Below are 16,508 nucleotides of genomic sequence, written 5' to 3'. Positions count from 1 at the left end.
TGTATTTATTTAATCCATTTTAGAATAAGGCTGTAACGTAACAAAATGTGGAAAAAGTCAAGGGGTCTGAATACTTTCCGAAAGCACTGTATATACAATCACACGCACGCACGCACACACACACACAGACAGAAGTCAGCTCAGACAGATCCAGCTCAGAGGCCCAGATCATGAGCTCCATCAGCAGATTTTAATTAAGAATGGAAAATGAATGTGTTAAGCAACAAATGTTAGTGCATCGAATCGTATCGCATCGAAACACATCGATTCGTTCCTCTAATCAAACAGAACCACACCGAATCATTTCAAACTAAAACGTATCATTCCTGTATCATATCGGAGCCCATGTATCTAGATACGTATCGAATCGTCTTGAAAGGAAAAGATGCACATCCCTATTGGTCAATATAGAATTTCAGTCAAATGTTTTGTGACGACAAAGAGTCCTTATTCTGTAGGTGTAAAAACATAAGTCCAAGTCCATCAAAGCATTACTGTCATTGGTTGTCTGGTGAGACCATTCGACTGCTAATCTAATGAAAGCCATGAGCAGTATATCCTGCCCATATTATTTTTTATTCAGGATGCATTGTCATATTCTCTCAATAAAGATTACCATTATTGTCGTTCAGGGGGCAGTTGTGTAAGAGGTTTATGTAATCTTGCTGCCAATTTGACAAACAGCATTACATGACATGCAAAAAGAGAGTCACTCCTGGGAAGATACTGCCGAAACAGCCAGTGGTATAATGCATGTCTCTATTTTTCTGTTGCCTAATAATCTGATGCTAGATAATGTCATCTTTAGGGACTGAAAAAGAGTCTGAAAGTTTGCCCGCTTTGTACATATTCCATTATCTTGCCTCTTCTGAGTAGGGAAGGCTTATTAGCAAGCTTTGAACTCACACTTACAATAATGTACCATCAACAGTTTTATAAGCTAATTAGAAAAACAGTTTAATTAATGACTGACTGGCAATAAAATGGCAATCATGAAAAAAGAAACCGAGAGTGCTAAGCTTCCACTACCACCAATTAAGGCCTAATTACAAACAAATTATATATGTGTTTTGCTGTGGGCTTTAATTTAAAAAATGGCTTTAATTAAAAGAGAAAACATGCTAATTAATTAAACAGCACAAAAATCTACATTGAAAAGTATGCTTTGTCTATCAAGTAATTAATGAAATACAATAATCCAAATGAGATTCCCGAGCATTTGATAAAAGCTTAGTACCCATTTCAAAATTAATGGGAGAACATTTAATGTGAGATACAATAAAAGTTCATTCTGTGATAAATTGCTTATGCTGAAGGAAAAATGAACAAAGAAAATACTTTCCTTAACTGTTTCTCAGTCGCCCGGGGGCCTAGCATGGGTAGAGGAAGAGAGCCTCATGTTCTGATGTGGGGCGGGGACAGCTCAAATCTGATAACGAGTGTTTTCCACAAAAGCAATGCTCATTACATTTGTATTACAAACAAGCGGCATCGCAGGCGAAGGTACTGAAAAGGGAGAACACACAAATAACATAAATAACATGAAACACTTAGTTCAGCTCTTCGTCTCGTCTAACTAGCCATGTCTCGCCTAACAAAGCCTGTTGTGCCACCTTTGTTTCACAATACTTAAACAGTGCTTTCCAAAGGGATGCATGTCATGGGTGGTTCAGCATTCTTTCGTATATCTCTAGTTTCATTGAAATGGTAGAAGTAATGAGGGTTATAATAATATCAAATCATTTTGAGTGGTATGAGAAGTGCTGATAACCCCATGCAAGTTAGCCTGTGGACAAGGATGGGCCTTCAAGCAACCACCATTTACATGGCTCTAGGCCTATATCTCAGACCGACGATCTAATGCCAGATGACTGTTAAGTTGGTACTTTACACCTTATTTAGATACTGTAAGAATCTGGATTGCCACAAGCAGCACCTGTAGATCATTTGGCTTGGCTTCCTGTGTTCAAAATGTCACTCCTAACTATCTATGGTATGCTTAAGAGTGTCATTTCTCTGGGATCTGTACATTAATCTACCAGTGGTTAGCCAAGTGGTTATGATGAACCATGCAGGTGTTTCTTTCCAGAATTTCCATATTCTTTAGCTTCTGGAATTCCTGAAAAGGACAATTCCCGCCCTCCTATTGTGTCAGACTAGAGAGTTTCTGTTTTGAAGTGGTAATGCTACGCTAATAGCTGTGATCAGTGCTAGGGGGAAACTGGAAGCACTAACATGGTGTGACATTCTTTTGTCTTGTATTATTCTCACTTACTCTATAAAGTACTGCCGCAGAGTATTTCAAAAGGGAGCTTATTGCTCGGTTTGTACAGGAGAGGGAAATGATCAACTGTTGCGGGATGGATGTCTGCTTAAGAGGCAGTGAATTGCAATAAGCATTGGATTAAGTAGAGCATAGCTATTTAACCTACCTACATCTATGGTTAGGGTTTCCTGTTCAACTCTATAAACCACATGTGTGTAATGCATTATGAATGAATAATAGGCATGTATGCACTTGTGTAGGCAGTTATAAGGAGCCATGAGCTGTTATGAACTCTTATAACAGTTGCTGTACTACTGGATATCAGTTTTAACCGAATACAGCCTTCTTTGTTTCATTTTCAGGAATGCTTTCTGGAATCCATCTTTCAAATAGAGCTGCTGAATCCTATCAACTCTCTTGACAGAGGGTGTGCGAGTTATATATAGCACTTAATATTACGCTAATCAAGGAATTAATTAATTACTCTATATGTAACCTACAGCTGTGTAAAATAATGTTCAATAATCAAAGGATGGAGTCGCAAGTGCCCTTATTGGAAGACTTGCACCACTTAATATACTGAACTAGTATTAAGAAGTATTTTAGGGGCCAGGAGCTATTCCTAGTATTTTGGGACTTCTATACCGGCCTTTGAGAAACAAGAAAAGAACGGCTCGGCAAAAGATCAACAAACAAAACTGCACGTGAGAAAAGAAGAAAGACTGCCAATCCTATCTGCAAACAATGGTTTTCTAAAATGTAAAAGGTATTAAGGATGAAAACTGAAGGCTTCATCCGCAAAAAACAGTCTCAGTAAGGTACCAGTTAATAATATGAACAGATGCCTACGAAGGAACGTGATTGCTTTGTATCACCTTTTGGTGGACTTAATACTTAACTTCAACTTTTAAGAAGAACATAGCTTTAAAAAAAAAAGTACTAAAACAAAGAATTGCAGCCTCTGGAGAATATTTCAATATATACTTTAATGAGAACACAATCTCAAAGCAACCTGTAATATCCTTGCAGTGTGTTTCAGAACTCGGACAGATGAAAGCGCATGTATCAGAGAATTTGTAAGGAGCGTTCAAAAAAGGTTTTACCAAATTGTTTTCATATTCAGATTAAAAGAAGAAAGTAAAGGCAACAAAAAATTATTAATTGATTGCGCAAGCTCAAAACACGGCAGAAACAAACAATTCCTTTATTTGGAGGAACATTTTGACAGGCTTTCTTTCAATCTTCAGCCATTTCACTTTGGTTCAAAGAGATAAGTGCAATGCTGGTAGATTGAGTATGAAAATTCTGTGATACGTAGTTATTCACAGTGTACTAGGTTTTCTTTACAAACAATGCCTTGGGGGATAGTATTTCACAGCTATCTATTCCTTTTCCGTTCTTTCCGTGTTAAAAACCTATTCTGCCACTAAAAAGCCTAACATAATGTCTCTCAAGTGTTATGACCGTAAACAAATTAAACATATAAGCCATTACATACAGTATCAAATGAGACTCTTCAATAATAACCTTGAAATTGATTCTGGCCCCAGTTGGGAATATTGATGCTCTAAATGTTTTTCACCATAGGACTGTCCTGAATCAACACTAGTGTCTCAAACATCATTTGCACAGTGCAATGATGTTGAACTCAAGACGGATTAGACATGTGGGTGTAGAATTCTCCACTTACATTTCTCCAGAGCATGTTTCATACACCACATGCTATTATTTATCAATAATTATGGCCACGTAGCCACAACCTTTAGCCAAAGCGATTTACAGTTAATATACTTTCGGTTCTGTACGTGTCCAACACAGGAATTTAAGCTGCAACCTAGGAGCTTCCAGCAGCCACTTGAGCCATCTGTAGCAAACTACAATTCTCTCAAGTTTATCCACAGTATAGATAGAGTTTATTCGGTCCAACATGCACTACTGAGACTGAGCAAAACATCTTTGAAAAAGGGACATTGCAGCAGTAACACATAAGTAGGGTTGGAAAACTACTGGTAATTAACAGGTCATCTATGGCAACTTTGGTAATTTATACTTGAGTAACTTCTTAAAAATATATTCATATATAGTACTCATTTTTTATATCTGTGTCCATATTGTCCAAGAGGTTCTAGTGGATAGACCATATGGTTCAAGAGAAAATACCCTAATGAATTAAAAACATCTAAACAACAACGGCATTATTTTTTAACTCTTCCAACGATTGACTTTTTTCACAACTGCCACCAGCTTGGCACCAAAACACTTACAACAAAGAAATATAATTTATATAAAAAAATGTAAAATATATTTTATGCTGAAAGTCATATTAAACACCACTGGTATTCATTAAGTTGATGGTTTTTATTTATGATAATGTTTTACAGCTTTGACATTCGTGTAGCTCAGTTGGTAGAGCATGGCGCTTGCAACGCCAGTGTTGTGGGTTCGTTTCCCACGGGGGGCCAGTATGAAAAAAGTATGAAAATGTATGCACTCACTAACTGTAAGTCACTCTGGATAAGAGCGTCTGCTAAAATGACTAAAATGTCAAAATAAAAAAATGAATCACATTTCTTTATTATTTCATATATTTGACATGTGATAAGGCCACACAAAGGGACAGAAATAATTACAGACACCTGTGATAATCTGAAGTACCCAAACAGGCCACTGTGCTAAAATTCCCCCCAAAACTTGAAAGTTACAAAAATTCTGGTAGTTTACTGGTAAACGTAGAAAGTTACCAGTAATATACCCTCCCTTTGCCACCCTACACATCAGTAGGCTTGGGCGGTATACCGTATATACCGTATACGGGGGTATTTGGAAATAGCCACGGGATGGTCTTTCAATACCGTCAAAACTATTTATTTGAAGTTCTTTTTATAAATTTGAATATTTGTAGCTACTTTTTAGGTAAATACCTACAGTGAATTTGTGCAATATGTTAGGGGATAAAGATCACGTTCTTCATTTCAGCTGTCACATAATTAATTATTATGAAGCTTACCAGTAGTACACAGTCACATGGTGTTTGTTTACAAGCACACAACGACGAGAGACTGGAGCCTTGTGAGTCACTCACTGTTGTGCAGCACACCCAGTTGATCTAGTTACAGTCTGGAATTCACAACTAAATGTTTGCCAGCTAGATATCTTATAACTATTCAAGTGAACTGTCTAAAATATGCTAAATGCTCTGCAGTTGTGCATTTCGTTCGCTAATTTAGTAGCTAGTTAGCTATCTAGCAAAGGTTAGCTTTTTCCAAAATCAAGTTTTGCTTGCCAGTAACAGCAGAGAATCCCCTCCTGGAGCAAGAGCCTTGCTGTCTAATATTTGTTTTGTGCATGCAGCAAACTGTGAGTAGCATTTTTGAGTTACTTGTATAACTTTATGAGCTGGGATGTCTGTCCTGAAAAAAGTTTAGGTCAGAGACTGTAGAAAATGTTGATAATGTGATCGTTAGCATTTAGTTAGCATTTAGTTAGCATTCTCTATGGGATTTTACATGTACTTGTGCCGGTATTACCGAATATCCCAGTATGGCACAAGGTCGGTATGAGGGTATGATAATCTGGATACCGCCCAAGCCTATACATCAGTATCCACTTCTATGCAACATAGTTAACATACTACAGTAGAATTAATGTGAAATCTCTATCAATGTCCTACTCATTCATGGTACTGTATGCTGCTGTATTTTCCCATATTTTTTTACAAGACGTAGGTGGAATTTGTAGGTCAGTTGTCATCAGCTCTCATTGTCATTTAGAAAATGTTACTGTCAGGCTAATAATGGCCTCAAAAAAGTGTTACAGAACAATGAACACAGTCTCTGTCTCACCAATTCTGTTGTATGTGATAATTTCTTATTAGTTATTAGTTCCATCCCCCCCCCAGACACAAAAAAAATAACTTCAGTCAATTCACTGTTCTCATCATGAGGTAAACACATCTACAGAGTGAGCTATGGCTGCCAGACTGCTGTCAAGCCCATCCTTCATGTTCCTGGCAAGCCACAAGGGAGGTTACAGAGAGGCGAAGAACCTCAGCTAAGTCTACCCAAATCCACTAGTGCTCTAAGAGGCTTTCTGGAACTACAGGTGCCACTGTCATCCACAAAGCAAGTCATTTAATTTTTCTAGTCTTTTCTATGGCCACTTGCATTATCATATTTTATAGTCGGTTTTATATTATGCTGGGTACAATAATCAGCCTTCAACATCAGGCTGCTTGCATGTAAAATCAAATCACTTACTGTGCGTGTCCCTCTTCAACATTTTTAATAGACAACAAGGTTCATGTTTGATAGAATACGAAGAGCATCACGATTTGCGTGCATTGACTAACTTTTGTTGAAGTTCAAATGTTTACCTGAATGAAGGTTTAGGTACAGTGCCTTCAGCAAGTATTCACACCCCTTTACTTTTTCCACATTTTATTGTGTTACAGCCGGAATTGAAAACGTATTCAATTTAGATTTTATTTTGTCACTGGCCTACACACAATACCCCATAATGTCAAAGTGGAATTATGTTTTTCTAAATGTTTACAAATTAATAAAAAATGAAAAGCTGACTAACAACCCCTTTGTTATGGCAAGCCTAAAAAAGTTCAGGAGTAGAAATTTGCTTAACAAGTCACATAATAAGTTGCATGGACTCACTCGGTGTGCAATAATGGTGTTTAACATGATTTTTGAATGACTACCTCATCTATGTACCCAACACATACAATTATCTGTAAGGTTTACTCATTCGAGCAGTGAATTCCAAACACAGATTCTACCACAAAGACCAGGTAGGTTATCCAATGCCTCGCAAAGAAGGGTACCTATGGGTAGATGGGTCAGAATTACAATAAACAGACATTGAATATCCCTTTGAGCATGGTGAAGTTATTAATTACACTTTGGATGGTGTATCAATACACCCAGTCACTACAAAGATACAGGCATCCTTCCTAACTCAGTTGCTGGAGAGGAAGGAAACGGCTAAGGGATTTCAGCCTGAGGCCAATGGTGAATTTAAAACAATTACAGAGTTCAATAGCTATGATGGGAGAAAACTGAGGATGGATCAGCAACATTGTAGATACTCCATAATACTAACCTAATTGACAGAGTGAAAAGAAGGAAGCCTGTACAGAATACAAATATTCCAAAACATGCACCCGGTTTGTAACAAGGCACTAAAGTAATAGTGCAAAACATGTGGCAAATCAATTCACTTTTTGTCCTGAATACAAAGTGTTATGTTTGGGCAAATCCAATACAACACATTCCTGAAGCATAGTGGTGGTTGCATCATGTTATGGGTATGCTTGTAATCGTTAAGGACTGGGGAGTTTTTCAGGATAAAAAAGGAATGGAATGGAGCTAAGCACAGGCAAAATCCTAGAGGAAAACCTGGATCAGTCTGCTTTCCACCAGACACTGGGAGATGAAATCAACTTTCAGCAGGACAATAACCTGAAAACACAAGGCCAAGTCTATACTGGAGTTTCTTACCAAGAAGACAGTGGATGTTCCTGAGTGGCCAAGTTAGAGTTTTGACTTAAATCTACTTTAAAATCTATGGCAAGACCTGAAAATGGTTGTCTAGGAACGATCAACAACCAATTTGACAGAGCTTGAAGAATTTTGAAAATAATAAATGGGGAAATGTTGCACAATCCAGGTGTGGAAAGTTCTTAGAGATTTACCCAGAAAGACTCACAGCTGAAATAGCTGCCAAAGGTGCCTCTACAAAGTATTGACTCAGGGGTGTGAATGCTTATGTAAATGACATATCTTTGCATTTCATTTTCATTTCCCCCCCTAACATTTCAAAAAACATGCTTTCACTTTGTCATTATGGGGTATTGTGTGTAGATGGGTGAAAAATATATATATTTCATAAATTTTTGAATTCAGGCTGTAACACAATAAAATGTGGAATAAGTCAAGGGGTATGAATACTTTCTGAAGACAATGTACATGGCTGACAGACTGAAAAGTGTATGCTATAGTGATGTATTAATATCAGTGCTTCTATAAGAGAATCACATCTCAGTTAATAAAATTCAAGTTGTGACAATTGAACATACTGTAATCCCCAACTATGAAAAGTAGTAGCAGTGTCTTCTTAACCGCAATTATGGGTGTGTGGCCTACTTTTTCTGCTAAATTAGCTTCCAACCGCTTGATCCCCAATTCCTGCCAAGACGAGGGGTTTCGAAACTGCAGGCAGTACATTTAGCGACCTGTGCACTTCAAAAGGTATGAAACTCGCACCTTGAGAATGTTTTAACAGTTGGCTTGAAAGCAATGTAGCCCTTCATTAAAAAGCTGAGCCAAAAGTCCTTTAGACACAGCCGAACTCCAAAACTAAGGGGGAGGGCTTTCCATTAACTCAATGGGAAAGGGCTGCAGGACTTCTCAATTAAGTGTGCCTGTGTGTGTTTGTTCCCCTATTTCTTTGCAGGATCCATTAGTTCAATTTGTCACAGCAGGAGCGCCCCAAAGATCTCTTATCGGTACAACATACCTCTCGAGTGGCGAGTCTGTCGCTCATCTCCTCCGCCTTCCCAAAGTCCCCTTCAGCGATGGCGCTCTCTATGCTCTTTTCTAAGCTGGACTGGAGAGAAGGGGAAAATGTGGTGATTTTAGAAATAGAAAGGGGGGGGAATCAAAGAGTAACTTCAAAAGTCCCCTGGGCCTTATTTTTAATATGATTGCTATTACTACAAATATGTAGATTTTCCTTCACAAATGAAAACCTTTTTGATTGGATATTAGTGGGGAAATCTTCAAAAATTCTACTGGAGATTACCAAACATAAATGTGACTCTTTAATTACACATTTCCATTACAGGCAGGAGTAGAAGAGGGAGCAAAGATGCCCCTGGTTACCGATGGCCGGAGTGGTTCTCCAAAAAAGGAGACTATCCGAAGAAGTATAGTAAAGAGCATTTCTAAAAAAAACGGTCCATCTTTCACAGAACACACAAAAGCAAGATGTTGTAGTTTTAAATTAGGGGAGCCCTCTCGGAAGCATCTTCATAAGAATGATTCAAGGACTCAACTTGTTTATAGACACACACTCATCCCTCAAATTAATTTGGACAAAGACAGCAAGTTGAGCCTAATAATGATATGGTAATATAGTAATAATTGCAGAAAAACAAATAATAAAACTACCTGTACTACAACCACAACTTTACAGTGGTCTATTTGCTGGCAAAGTGGACTGAATTAAAGACAATGTTCATGTTCCAAAGAAAATATATTGTAAATGGGATTTCTATCAATAATGGGGCTAATGTGTGACAAAAAAATTTTTTTTCAATACAAAAATACAAATTGCCAAATTGACACACAACTCTGCCTAACAACAGCATAGACCTAGGACTAGCATTTATATCCTTTAAAATTGCAGGAGTAGGGTAATATGGACACCAAAATGTATTTGTCATGTCATTTCATAACCCGATCACCAGATCATATTGTGAATAAGCACTCTAGGCTACTTTGTCATTTCTTGTCATTCTAGGTAACACTTCACTTGACACCCAGCGTCATAACACGTTATGACACGGTCAAAACCATGTCATAATATGTCATAACAGCTGACATAACATGGTCATAACACTTATGTTTAGACCTGTTTTGACATATATTGCGTTATTTTATGGCTGGTTATGACACCTACATAAGAGTGTCAAAACCCACAAAACCTACCACACAAGGCAAAACGTTCCATTACACCATAAACATACTGTTGACAAGTAGGCCATGTTTATTTAAAAAAAATCTGAAATGTATCATATTAGATCATCACTGTAATTGTGCACACATTGATGTCAGACATGCAACTAGCCCAATGCTCTGATGACTGGGATGAATGCAGGAGCAGATTTCAGGAGCAGGACAAGACACCCTCTTTTTTGACTGATGACTGTACTGGCTTATATGATTATGAGTGTATTTGAATCAATGTGGGTTTTGACCGATATCGACAAACCATTTCTGTATGGACCTCGCTTTGTGCAAGGGGACATTGTCATGCTGAAACAGGAAAGGGCCTTCCCCAAACTGTTGCCACAAAGTTGGAATCACAGAATTGTCTAGAATGTCATTGTATGTTGCAGCATTAAGATTTCCCTTCACTGCAACTAAGGGGCCTAGCCCGAACCATGAAAAACAGACCCAGGCCATTACTCCTCCTCCACCAAACTTTACAGTTGGCACTATGCATTGGGGCAGGTAGCGTTTTCCTGGCATCCTCCAAACCTAGATTAGTCCGTCGGACAGCCAGACGGTGAAGCGTGATTCATCACTCCAGAGAACGCGTTTCCACTGCTCCAGAGTCCACTACCGACTACTGTGGCGAGCTTTACACCACTCCAGCCAACACTTGGCATTGCGTATGGTGATCTTAGGCTTGAGCGCGGCTGCTCGGCCATGGAAACCTATTTCATTAAGCTCCCGACGAACAGTTCTTGTGCTGACGTTGCTTCCAGAGGCAGTTTGGAATTCGGTAGTGAGTGCTGCAACCGAGGACAGACGCTTCAGCACTCGGCTGTCCCGTTCTGTGAGCTTGTGTGGCCTACCATTTCGCGGCTGAGCCGTTGTTGCTCCTAGACGTTTCCATTTCACAATAACAGCACTTATAGTTGACCAGGGCAGCTCTAGAAGGGCAGACATTTTACGGAACGGACTTGTTGGAAAGGTGGCATCCTATGACGGTGCCACATTGAAAGTCACTGAGCTCTTCAGTAAGGCCATTCTACTGTAAATGTTTGTCTATGGAGATTGCATGGCTGTGTGCTCGATTTTATACACCTGTCAGCAACGGGTGTGGTTGAAATAGCCAAACTCATTTGAAGGGGTGTCCTCATACTTGTACTACTTGTATATATAGTGTATGACCGCCAAGCACTTCTGGACATCAGATCGACAGTTACTAACCTCAATTTCAACTTCAAAGACGATGTCAACTCCGTCTCAGCTGTTCCACTGTTCATACCGGTACCTATTCCTTTGTTCCATGGGCTACCAAAACGCTGCAGGCGTAGACGAGGTAGACGAGGAGGAGTCCTGGTGAAATTGAGGCAAAGAGTAAAGCGAACAGCGCTCCTGTCTGTTCCATTGGCAAATGTCCAGTCACTCGAGAATAAGATGGATGAGCTTCTTTTGAGATTCTCCTGCTGCTTCAAGTGTGAGGGAAATCAAGCTTTTGTTCACCTTATATAGAATACCTCATTGCAAGCTGCAGACCCTTCTATCTACCAAGAGAGTTCTCATCCGTAATTATCACGGCTGTCTACATCCCGCCCCAAGCCAACACCACTCTGGCACTCAACAAACTGTATGGGGCCATAAACAAATAAGAAACCACTCACCCAGAGCCAGTGTTTTTGGTGGGCGGAGACTTTAACGCGGGAAGACTTAAAACCGTCCTACCTCACTGCTACCAACAAGTCTCATGCGCCACTAGGGGTGCTGAAACTCTAGACCACTTTTATTCTACACACAGAAACGCATACAAAGCCCTCCCTTCAGCAAATCTTACCATGACTCCATTCTCCTGCTTCCTGTTTACAAACAAAAGCTCCAACAGGAAGTACCAATGATGCGCTCACTACGGAAGTGGTTGGATGAAGCAGACGCGGGGCTACAAGACTGTTTTGCTAGTACATACTGGGATATGTTCCGGGCTTTCTTGTATGTGTCCATGTCCGTGTCCTATTCCTTGTAAGCGGTAGGTCTTTAGTCCAGCAGGTGGCAGGGCATTAACACCCGCCACCTGCTGGTAGATTTAGGTATTGGCGGATAAGAATGTCTATTTTATCAGCCACGATGGGTGGTCAATTTGCAGGGCTCTACAGTGTGAGCATTACATTTGCGAATAAAAATAGTAAAAAGTAAAGTATGTGCGATTTATTGTAAAAAAAATGCTACAGTAGCTGTTTTCAAAGTATTTCTGCTGTTTTGTTTCATAGCTGCAAATCGCACAAAGAAATATGAATCCTACATCCCACCTCAGGTAGCAACACTGCCTGGCGGGAGAGCTGTGCGCTCTGAGTGAAGTGCTGAAAGATTATTTTGGGGATTTGCACAGTCATAAAAGATGGTCTAATTTACTCAAGTCTACAATGTGAGACTTTGTCCTCGTGTTTCTTGGCTATTTACATCATTTTGTCCACAAGCTCGGTTGCTTTTAAACGTTAGTTTGAGTCTGCTGCTTCAACTGATAGTGAAGAGATGCCCTAGTCAGATCCTAAATCTCCCACACACACAGACACGACTCAAGTGGCCCCGTTACCACGGTAACCTCCCACCCTTAAAGAGGCAGCTGAACATTTTGTCTGATATTTTGGTAAAAAGACCCAGGTGACAAAAAATTCAAAAGAAATTGAGCAATATACCACATTACTTCTTACTTATACATTTCTTGTTTTAGAAACATTACAAAGCATGGTCTTCCATTTAAAAAAACTAAAAATTTAAAAAAAGATTCATAATTGTAAAGTGGTTATCCCACTGGCTATAAGGTGAATGCACCTATTTGTAAGTCGCTCTGGATAAGAGCGTCTGCTAAATGACGTAAATGTAAATGTAATTATGGCAACCAAAACAATTTTGGCTGGTAGAAAATCAGAGTGGCTGGTAGATTTTTTTATCTACCTGCCACAGTGACTGGTGGACCAATTTTAGGCCCTGGTTCCGGGATTCATCCAATAGCATTGAGGAGTTTACCACAACAGTCACGGGCTTCATCAATAAGTGCATAGACGATGTCGTCCCCACAGTGACTATAAGAACGTATCAAACCAAAAACCATGGATTACAGGCAATATCCGTGCTGGACTAAAGACCTACCGCTTACAAGGAATAGGACACGGACAGATACAAGAAAGCCCACTACAACCTCAGACGAGACATGCGAAAGGACAATATAGGAGGAAGGTGGAATCCTATTACACCGGCTCCGACGCCCGTTGTATGTGGCAGGGCTTGCAGGCGATAACGCATTACAAAAGGGAAACCCAGCCATGAGTTGCCCAGCGATGCAGAACTACCAAATGAGCTAAATGCCTTATTCTCAATTCGAATAATATAACACTGTGCCTTGCGTGAAAGTCCCTGTTTTTAAGGATGACTGTGTGATCTCGCTCTTCGTGGCCAATGTGAGCAAAATGTTAACAATCACAAGACTGCCGGGCTAGATGGTGCATCGAGAAGTTCGTGAGGGTCTTAAGGGCCAAGCCGAATTTCTTCAGCTTTCTGAGGTTGAAGAAGTGCTTTTGCTCCTTCTTCACCACGGTGTTGGTGTGGAGGGACTTGAAGCACGGCGAGGAACTTGAAACTTTTGACCTTCTCCACTGCGGCCCTGTCAATGTAGATGGGGGTGTGCTCTCTCTGCTGTCTCCTGTAGTCCACGATCAGCTCCTTTGTTTTGTTGACATTGAGGGATAGGTTATTTTCCTGGCACCACTCCAACAGGGTTCTCACCTCCTCCCTGTAGGCAGTCTTGTCGTTGTTGGTAATCAGGCCTACAGCAAACTTGATGATTGAGTAGGAGACGTGCGTAGCTACGCAGTCATGGGTGAACGGGGAGTACAGGAGGGGGCTGAACACGCACCCCTGTCGGGCCCCTGTGTTGAGGATCAGCGTGGCGGAGGTGTTGTTGCCTACCTTCAACACCTGGGATCGGCCCGTCAGGAAGTCAAGGACCCAGTTGCACAGGAAGGGGCTTAGACCCAGGGCCCTGAGCTTATAGATGAGCTTGGAGGGCACTATGGTGATGAATGCTGAGCTGTAGTCGATGAACAGCATCCTCACATAGGTATTCCTCTTGTCCAGGTGATTTAGGGAAGTGTGCAGTGTAATGGTGATTGCGTCATCCGTGGATCTGTTGGGGAAGTATGCAAATTGTAGTCGGTCTAGGGAAGGTTCTTCAATTCCGGTCCTGGAGGGCCGAAACACCTCTGTTTTTCATCCTCTCCTTCTAATCAGGGGCTAATTCAGACCTGGGACACCAGGTGAGTGCAATTAACTACCAGGTAGAAATAAAAAACAGAAGTGTTTCGGCCCTCCAGGACCGGAATTGAAGAACCCTGGTCTAGGGTGTCGGGTAAGGTGGAGGTGATATGGTCCTTACCTAGCCTCTCAAAGTACTTCATGATGACTGAAGTGAGTGCTACGGGCCACTGGTCATTTAGTTCAGTTACCTTCACTTTCTTGAGTACAGGAACAGTGGTGGACATCTTGAAGCAAGTGGGGACAGCAGACTGGGATAGGGAGAGATTGAATATGTCCGTAAACACTACAGTCAGCTGGTCTGCACATGCTCAGAGGACTCGGCTTGGGAAGCTGTCTGGGCCGGCAGCCTTGCGAAGGTTATGACGCTTGACTGTCTTACTCACGTCGGTGATGGAGATCGGGAGCACACAGTCCTCGTGGGAGACGGGGGCCCACGTCAGCGGCTAAGGTGCTGTTTTCCTCGAAGCGGGCGAAGAAGGTGCTTAGCTTGTCCGGGAGTGAGGCGTCGGTGTCCGCGACGTGGCTGGCTTTCCCTTTCCAATACGGGATTGTCTGGAGTCCTTGCTACATACGTCTCGTGTCTGAGCCGTTGAATTGTATCTCCACTTTGTCCCTGTACTGTTGTTTTGCCTCTGTTTGCATTACGTTGGTTTGGATCAGTTTTAATCGGCACAGTAGGAACAACATCCTCTATGGACTTCCTGATGAACCAAGTCACCAAGTCAGTTATACGTCGACACTTTTAGAGGCAACCCGAAACATTTCCCAGTCCGTGTGATCAAAACAGTCCTGAAGCATAGATTCCGATTGGTCAGACCAGCGTGAATTTAATTGAACATAGCTATGTTCCCCCCTATATCTTAATGTAATTATATGAAAATGTTTTGCAGATTATTATCAATGACTTATTAACAGCTGTAAAAAGTTGTCCACCACAGGAAATTCTCACTGGTACCGTAGTTTATAGAAAGACCCAAATGGATTCTAAATGCCTAGTGTGTAATTGACTTAGGCTAAAAAAAAAATTAATCTAATATGAATGTGTAAATGACATTGATCACTAATGAGAATGTTGACTTCAAAAGTTCTGTTTAATTCAGCTTCTTGTTAAATATATCTTATCCATTCAAAGTAGTCAGTTTTTGCTGCAGAAACGCAGCAAAAACTAAATTTGATGGTACTTTGAGATAAACGGAATTCAAATAACACTCCAAATAAGCATTACAAGAACTTCCCATTGAATTAGGACAAATTCCTCATCTTATAAACTATTATTATATCTGCAACTATTTTGCTTGCACGACAATTTACATATCAAAAATATGTATGTCTCTTTCTTGTTCTATTACACCAGATTTATCAAGTACATAGATGTATTTCTAAATGGATTCAAGTAAGAAATTAACTCATTTGTCCAAGAGTTGCTTATTAGGGCTATTCTTAGGGGACACACACACAACAGCTATTCACCTATTCTTTCCTGCACAAAGACGCATGGCTGAGAGATACACAAATAAAAGCAGGTGAGTGTCTGTGATGCCATTTTCCATTCACATTTTCATCAAAATGTAGGCTAGATCCATGGGTCTGACAATTAGCCTCTCACACTTTAAGTAGCCCATGTTATTGTGCGTGTACTGAGTGCACTCTGAGCTTTCCACATACAGAAACAAGGTGAGCGGGAGCTGTCAGGTATTTGTAGAGACATTCAGTACAGACACTTCTCTCTACAGCAAATCTACATCTTACTTTAATCTCAACCAAAAAAGTAGAGTGGAGAATCATCCCAATGTCAAGATTAAGGTAATCTTATCATTAAATGTAACACAATCTTTTATATTTTACTCAATGTCAGGTTTGAGTCTAGAAACCTCTTAATCCGCCTGTCATATTGAATAAAACAATGAGAAGTTACACAGGCATGGAAACGGAAAGACAGAACATGTTCAATGCTTTTGCCATAATTTGATGGCATTAAACACAGGCAGACATTTTTACCTTGGGAGCAGGCTTGTAACAGGCAGGGGGTTGAAATCTATCATTGATGCCAAAGTACTGCGTCAGCCCTTCCCAATGCTTGTCATGCTCCACTTGAGGCTCTCTGGTGAGGAAGGAAAATGAGTGTTCATGTTTATTATCGGTTCAGTACACGACTACAGCATATGTTAAGGCTATAAATGGGTGCTAAGTACCAATTCAATTTTTTGAAAGCCAGA

At 40.4% G+C, this 16,508-nt stretch overlaps 1 protein-coding gene across 4 annotated transcripts in view; it reads right to left on the bottom strand.

The window, feature by feature from the left end:
- The window catches only part of LOC121553172 (protein FAM204A), a 92,449-nt gene that overhangs the window by 8,910 nt on the left and 67,031 nt on the right, over positions 1–16,508 (bottom strand). For 3 of the 4 annotated variants that reach the window (XM_041866111.2, XM_045211519.1, XM_041866109.2), the window contains exons 4-5: positions 16,291–16,393; positions 8,792–8,881 (exon numbers count right to left, since the gene is read on the bottom strand). In XM_041866111.2, coding sequence (XP_041722045.1) covers positions 8,792–8,881; positions 16,291–16,393 — 193 coding nt within the window. The remainder of the gene's footprint in view (positions 1–8,791; positions 8,882–16,290; positions 16,394–16,508) is intronic. The other variant, XM_041866110.2, reaches the window with a different exon arrangement.

This window comes from Coregonus clupeaformis, chromosome 37, assembly GCF_020615455.1.
Source record: "Coregonus clupeaformis isolate EN_2021a chromosome 37, ASM2061545v1, whole genome shotgun sequence".
Lineage (NCBI taxonomy): Eukaryota > Metazoa > Chordata > Actinopteri > Salmoniformes > Salmonidae > Coregonus > Coregonus clupeaformis.
Note: the sequence above shows the minus strand (reverse complement) of the source record. Positions and strands in the feature narration are given on the sequence as shown.